This window comes from Lepidothrix coronata, unplaced genomic scaffold (genome assembly GCF_001604755.1).
Source record: "Lepidothrix coronata isolate B3197 unplaced genomic scaffold, Lepidothrix_coronata-1.0 Scaffold187, whole genome shotgun sequence".
NCBI lineage: Eukaryota > Metazoa > Chordata > Aves > Passeriformes > Pipridae > Lepidothrix > Lepidothrix coronata.
The window spans coordinates 1,026,457-1,033,401 of record NW_016690367.1 but is presented as its reverse complement, the minus strand read 5'-3'; the positions used below and the strand labels follow the sequence as shown (position 1 = coordinate 1,033,401).

General features: G+C 61.2%; 1 protein-coding gene across 1 annotated transcript in view; it reads left to right on the top strand.

The window, feature by feature from the left end:
- The window catches only part of ASAP3 (ArfGAP with SH3 domain, ankyrin repeat and PH domain 3), a 17,095-nt gene continuing 10,150 nt past the window's right edge, over nucleotides 1-6,945 (top strand). Inside the window, exons 1-6 of the mRNA XM_017831069.1 lie at nucleotides 1-140; nucleotides 3,454-3,526; nucleotides 4,075-4,220; nucleotides 5,725-5,799; nucleotides 6,086-6,135; nucleotides 6,393-6,519. Of these exons, the coding sequence (XP_017686558.1) occupies nucleotides 18-140; nucleotides 3,454-3,526; nucleotides 4,075-4,220; nucleotides 5,725-5,799; nucleotides 6,086-6,135; nucleotides 6,393-6,519 (594 nt within the window). The 5' untranslated portion in view covers nucleotides 1-17. The remainder of the gene's footprint in view (nucleotides 141-3,453; nucleotides 3,527-4,074; nucleotides 4,221-5,724; nucleotides 5,800-6,085; nucleotides 6,136-6,392; nucleotides 6,520-6,945) is intronic.

Sequence of the window (6,945 nt, the reverse complement as noted above, 5' to 3'; positions counted from 1 at the left end):
GGTGTCCCCCCCGCACCATGCCCGAGCAGCTCAGCGTGGCCGAGTTCTTGGCCGTGACCGGCGAGGATCTGAGCTCCCCGGCCGCCGCCTTCGCCTCCAAGATGCAGAAGTGCCGGGGGGCGGTGGGGGCTCTGGAGGAGGTGAGCGGGGCCAAAGGGGCTCGGGGGGGTGGTCGGGCTGCGCACCCCACCTGGGAACACCCCCCCGCACCCGTAGGTGCCGATCCCTTGATGCTTGCGCCTCCCTCGGGTTTCTGTTTTTTTGGGGTTCCTCCCCTTCACCCCGACACCCCAAGGCAGGTGCTTTGGGACCCTCGGGTAGGGAAGTTGTTTGCATTAGCCAGCTGCCCCAGCGTGCGGTTTTTTTTTGGGGGGGGCAAAGCCTGTAGAAATGGGCAACAGGCTTTTTTTAAAGCCTCCTTTAAAGCTCCACGTGCCTCCCGGGGCTGGGATATCCCCCCATCTCCCCGGAGCCGGGGCATCCCCCTGCATCCCTGGGGCCAGAGCATCCCCCAGTCCGATGATCTGGGCATTCCCCTCTGCCCCTCCTGGGACCAGGGCATCCTTCTTCCCCTGGATCCAGGGTAGACACTCCCTTCCCAGGGGCCAGGGCGTCCCCCCAGAGCATCAGCCCCACATCTTCATCCCCTGTCGAGTTCCTGTGCTGCAGCCAGCTCCGATGGGACTCGGGGAGGTTCCCCGAGATTAAAGCCAGGGGAGTATTTTTAGGCTCCCCCAATATCCCTGGCAGCGTTTGTGGGAAGGGCGGAGGTGGCGGGGGGTGCCTTCGTCCCCCTTCTCCCGCCTGGAATAAAGGCGGTTTCCAGCTGGTCCTGTGGCTTTTGCCAACTCCTCTTAGCTAAGGAATGGCTTTGAAGGAGAGCCAGGGCTGGCGGCGAGCGGGGGGCCCCAGGTGCCGGGGCTTTGGGATCCCTGGAGGCAGTGGGAGGGGTGTCCTGGGGCTGGAAATCTGAGGACACACCATGGGGCATCCTAGTCTCCACCAGTACGTGCTGGTCACTGCCACGGATCTCCTACCATGGATCTGCCTCCCAGCTGGGAAGGGGGAGGCAGCTCCAGCCAGGAGGGAGCAGCAGGAATTTTGTTTGGCTGCTCAGAGAGGCTGCGGGTAAAGGGGACTGGGATGGGGGGAGAGGCGTCCCCCAGGAATGGCAGGAGGTCTCTGTGGGGTTGGCTTAGTAAAGCTCCAGTGAGCGCGAGAGAGCTGGGAATCGTGACTGGTGTCATGTGCCGTGGGGGCCACGGGGCTGAGCCCCCCGTCCCACTGGAGGCTGCAGGGAGGGGACCAAACCACTGCCAGCCCTTTGGCATCCCCTGTCCCAGCACGAGAGGAAGAGGGAAATCCAACTAAACCAGCTCCACGCCGCCCTCAGAACCCTGATGGGGCGATAGCATCAGCCAAGGGGGATAATCAGCCCTGGTTTTGGGGGTGTGTGTTAGAGGGGACCGGGCACCTCCAGGCCGGGACAGGGTGACATGGCAGAGGCTGCTGGTGCACCCAGTGGCGGAGCTGGCAGATGAGCTCCCAGCTCCCCCTGTCCCCCAGGGCAGCACCACATCCTGCTCCCAGCCTGGCAGTTTGTCACCCCGGCCCTGGCACCCGCGGCGGCTCCTTCGCCGGGCGGCACGAGCCTGTGCCAGGGGGGGGGGATGCAGAAGAATGGCCCCCATTGAGAATCCTGCCCGGAGTCCCCAGGCTGGAGCCCGGGGATTCATCCCTTCCTCCATCCCACAGGGAATCCCTCCTGCTCCTGGCCCCACTGTCCTCAGCTGCCCCATGGCCTGGAGCCCAGGGGTGATGGGTGTTATGGGGGGCTCCAAACATCTCTGCCCTCCATCCAGAGGGCTGTCCCTGTGCAGCCAAGGCCTGTGTTCCCAGCAGCCAGCCTGGTGCATGAGGGATGCCAGTGTTGCTGCTGGGGCAGCAACATGAAGGGATTTCCTCTGCATTTACCACCCCAGTGTCAGGCTCTTCTGCCCTGTCCCCACTGGTAAACTCATGGATCCAATCCCAAAAGCCTTATGTCCGTCCCTGCTCCATACCACCCCCATAATTCAGCCTCCTGCAGCGTGAGGTGGCACCAGGATGAGCTGCCCCATCCTGGACACTCAGAGCAGTTTCTTCCCTCATTTTCCCAGTGATGCATCCAGAGCATCTCATGCTGCCTCAGTTTCCCCTTCTTGTGACTATGCCAAGTTTGCAACCCTGGAGCATCCAGACATCCAGCCCCAGCTTCCCCCCCCGAGGCAGGGAATCCCTCTGCTCTGGAGGGCTTGGTGTGCCTGGATTTGGTGCAGAGAGGGGCCATGGGGGGCTTTGGTGCTCCCCAACATCCTCCCCATTGTAGATGCATTGCAGGACCCCTCTGGGCGGGGGGTTTGGCTCCCACCTCAGCCCCAGTTCCCTCCCAGCCGGCTCAGCCTGGCCAAAGCTCATCCACAGCATCCCATCCAACGAGGAGGGCCTGGGAGAGCGGCGCTGGAGCCAGGCTGACCCTGCTGTCAGGAAATCAGGCCTTGACATCAGCCCCAAAACCTTCGGCAGAGCTCAGAGCAGAGAGAGAGCCTCTTTATTGTAATTCCTCCGTGGTTTCATCCCTCGCCCTTCTTGCTGTTCACACCCTCTAAATATTTCCAGCCTGTTATCATGGCTCTGGTACCTGCAGCCAAGCCACCCTTAACCCTTTCCTGTTGCTGTGTTCGGCTGCGATGCTGCAGCCCCTTGGCCTGGGGTTGGGCTGGGGCAGAGTTTGCTGTGGTGCTCAGGGTGCAAACGGGGGCTGTGCAGGTAGGGAAGGATGGAGGGACTAGGCTGGGGGTGGGGAGGGCTCCAAACCAGTGCAGGATGTGGCTGGTGGGGCTGCAGGGAAGCTCACGGTGCTGGGAGCCGCAGGCAAGACCCTGCCTGAGCTCAGGGCAGGGGGGATTGTGGAAGGCCACATCCCTGGTTGAGGGGTTGTTGTGGTTTAGCACACAACTGGCACAGGGGTTTATGGGATTTAGGTCGCCATCAGCAGGAGGTGAATCCTGGGTTTGGCTCTGTGGGAAGCTGGGCTTGTGCTGTGCCTAGTCCTGAGCTGTGGGGATGGGCTGATGTGATGCCTCCCTGTCACTTGAAACAGCCCCTGCAAGAGCCAGGGAGGCATTGCTGGAAGCTGCTGGGATCCAAGGAGCCTCTCACCCCCTGCTACCATCTTGCTCAAACCCTCCTCTCCAGGGGCAGCCAAAGCCCTGCCTGGCAGCAAAGCTACAGGGACCGGCTGGACGCCGTGGCTCCAGCACCCCCAGGATGCCTCCAGCTCCTTTCCCAGCCCTGGGAGCTTGGATCCTGCCCCACACATCTGCATGGCAGAGCTGCAGCCTTTCCAAGGGCCAGCTGGGCTGGGGGAGCTCGGTAACGAGCTCCGTTTGTTTTCTGTCTTTGCTTTCGCAGAGCCTGGATGGGGACCAAGCTGTGCTCCAGAGGATCAGGAAATATGTGAAAGCCATTCACATCTCTGGGCTCAGTGAGTTGGGCTTCAGGAGGGCATCCCTGGACCATGGGGCTGGGGGGGGGGGCTGGGACAGTCCTGTTCTCCACCAACACTGATCATGCCAGACAGTGGGGTGGCCATGAGTGCTGGCCAGTGAAAGGTGACGTAGCTGCATGCTAAGGTGCCAAAAATTGCCTTAAGACAATATAAAAAGGGAAACTGAGAACCTTGGGAAGGTTGTTTTGGACATTCCAGTGCTGTCCTGCAGCAGGGTCAGCCCAGCTTTGCTACGGAGGGATGGGGAGATGAGTGCTGGGTGCTGGTGGGACTTCACGATGTGACCCAGCAACATGCTAAGGTGCCAGAAAACGTCTGAAATACACGTAAAAAAGGGAAACTGAGAACCTTAGGAAGGTTGTTTGGGGCACACCACTGCTGTCCTGCAGCAGGACCAGCCCAGCTCTGCTCTGGAGTGAGGGGGAGGTGGGTGCTGGGTGCTGGTGGGACCTCACGGTGTGACCACGACGTGTCGGGGTGCTGCAGGGCCACCCCATGTCCCTCTCCGGTGTCTCCCCCTGCAGCCCACGTGGAGAATGAGGAGCAGTACAGCGAGGCCCTGGAGAACTTTGGCAACAACCACCTCTCCCAGAACAACCACGAGCTCTCCACCGGTTTCCTCAACCTGGCCGTCTTCACCCGCGAGGTCACCGCGCTCTTCAAGAACCTGGTGAGCTGTCCCAAACCCACCTGGATTTGGACACCCCCCCCTCCCAGTGCAGCCCCCTTCCTCCCAGATGCACGCAGCAATCCCCACCTCCCATCCTGGGGCTCGGGGGCACATTCCCAGTGCTCCCAGACCATCTGATACCCTCATTACTGGATTTACAGCTCATTCCCAGCTCCCCGGGGCCGCCGACCCTGGGATCCCATGGGCAGCCGGGGCTGCTATTTTCAATTTTTTTCCCTTTTTTCTTTCTTTCTGTTTCGTTTTTTTTTTCCTCACATCAATTGCATCTCTGATCTCGCTTGCCAAGAGTAAATCAAAGCCACGCTGGGCCGTGCAGTGGGGCCGTGGGGAGCAGGCAGAGACGGACGTGAGCGGAGCCGCCGGCGCCTTCCCCACCTCGGGAATGGCTCCGCTGGAAAACTCAGTTCCTGAACGGAGCCGGGTCCGTGCACACCCAGCAGCAAAGCCCCATGTGGCTCCCTCTTCATTCCCTTTCAAATCCCCCTCTCCAAGGGGTGTTTTTGGTCCCTGGCTCTGCTCAAGGAGGAGATTGATTTCTGCTGCCCTTCCCCCAGCAAGAATCTCAGATTTTTGGCGTCTTCTCTCCCAGTTACCCCAATCTGGGCCTCCCTGCTCCTCCCCTTCCCCATCCCGCCTGTCCCAGCCCACCCAGACCCCCGTGCTCCAGCGGGGCTCTGCAGAACTGCCCTGGTGGAGGAGTCAGATCAGTTTTGGGGGCCCCCACCTCCTGCCCTGCATGCTGCCGAGCTCAGTTCTGTGCCAGGACCCTCACCCAGATCCCAAAAGCTGTGTTTCCCCTCCTGGAGTCTCCCTGGAGCTGTCAGAAGCAGGGTGCCCCATTCCCACTCGTTTGGGGCCGGTCCTGTGCTCCAGGGCTGGCTTTCTCCCCAGGTGCTGCAGGGGACCAAAACCCTTTAAAAAAAAATCTGGGTGCAGTGGGGAGGTCTCGTGGGTGCTGGAACTGCTCTCACAGCTTTAAAATGGGATGCACAGAGGGATTCCAGGACTCTGGAATGTCTGGAGTAGGCTCCTGTGTCCCCACCATGGACCCCTGCACGGCACTGCCGGGGATGGTGGTGGCTGCTCTGCTGTCCCCAAACCCCAGGAAAGAGGGACATTTGGGGAAGCCCCTTTGACATTGGGGGTGCTCTTTGCACCATGGGGCTGTGGAGGGGCTGGTGGCATTACTGGGTGTGGGGACAGGGACGGGGTGTCGATGGAGGGGGAACAGTTTTGGTTTTGGCAGCCGCGGTGCTGATGTGGTTTGTGGGAAGGGCCCTGCGTCAGACATCTTGCAGCCAGCTCCAACAAGCCCCAGCCTGCCCCGTGCCTGGATCCTGGATCCAGCCCTGCTTCCAGCCTCTTTAACCCTTCCCAGGGCAGCGATGGAGCTGGAGGGAGGTCCCTGGCACCGGGAAGGACCTGGGGCTCCAGGTCCCCCTCCCCCCCCACTGTGGGGTAACCCCATCTCTGCCTTTTGCAGGTGCAGAACCTGAACAATATCGTGTCCTTCCCCCTGGACAGCCTGCTGAAGGGGCAGCTGAGGGACGGCCGCCTGGTGAGTCCCCCCCAGCCCTGTCCCCAGGGTCACCCGTGTGGGGACATGCTGCAGTGAGACCCCGGTATGGGCTCAGCTCATGCCTGTGGGCAGAAGGAAGGAGCAAGTACCAGGGGCTAGAAGGGAGCAGTGAGGGTTAGGGGTGATGGGAGCAAGGGGTGAAGACCCACTGGGGACATCCCCTGTCCCCACGGGGTGCAGTGATGTAGAGCAAAGCCTTTGGCCACTTCAGTGCCACCAACTCTGTCACCTTCCCTGACCTTCCCCCCCCTCTCCTTTGCCACAGGACTCCAAGAAGCAGATTGAAAAGGCCTGGAAGGATTATGAGACCAAAGTGTAAGGAACACGCTGCCTCCAGCAAAATCTACCTAAATCCCGCTCTGCACAAAGGTGTTTTGTCCCTGGAATGGAGTCGGGCACCGATGGTGCCAGTTTGCCACTGGGAAGGCTCCGGTCCAGCCTTTTCCAAAGGGGAAAGGGACAGGGAGAGGGGCTGGAGATGTTTCTCCTGATGCCATTCCCACCGTAGCCTCCAGCATGGGGCACCCCTCAGAGCAGGGATGTCTCCAGCCCACTGCCATCCCGTTCCACAGGGGGAAGATGGAGAAGGAGAAGGAGCGATCCCGCCTGGCCGGGGTCATCCAGGCCGAGCCGGCGGCCGCCGAGGTGGCCGAGGACATGCAGAGGGAGCGGCGGCTCTTCCAGCTCCACATGTGCGAGGTAGGGACTCTCCTGGGGGTTACAGGGATTGTTCATCTCCAGGGGCATCGCTCTACTTAACCTCTGTGGGGACACCGGAGCCTGTCCCTGTCCCTGCCACCAAACCAGCCCCATGTGGGTGCTGTGTGGGACCCTCGGCTGTCCCCGTCCCATCCCTGCATGGTCCCGGCTCAAGGATCCTCGTCCCATCCCCAGACTGGGGTCCCTGTGGGATGCAGCTTCAAGAAGCACCCGTGGTGCCTCATGAAGTCCCCCATGACCCTTCTCTCCACCCATGTCCTCCCAGCCCTGCTCCTCCCCCTTCACTGGGTGGCACTTGAGGCAAAAAGTGAGTTTTTTGGTTTTGGTTAGGGGGGCTCGTGAGTCACCCCAGATCCCTCTAGCAGTCCCAGTTGCTGGCAGTCCCTGCTCAGGAGGTGAGATGGG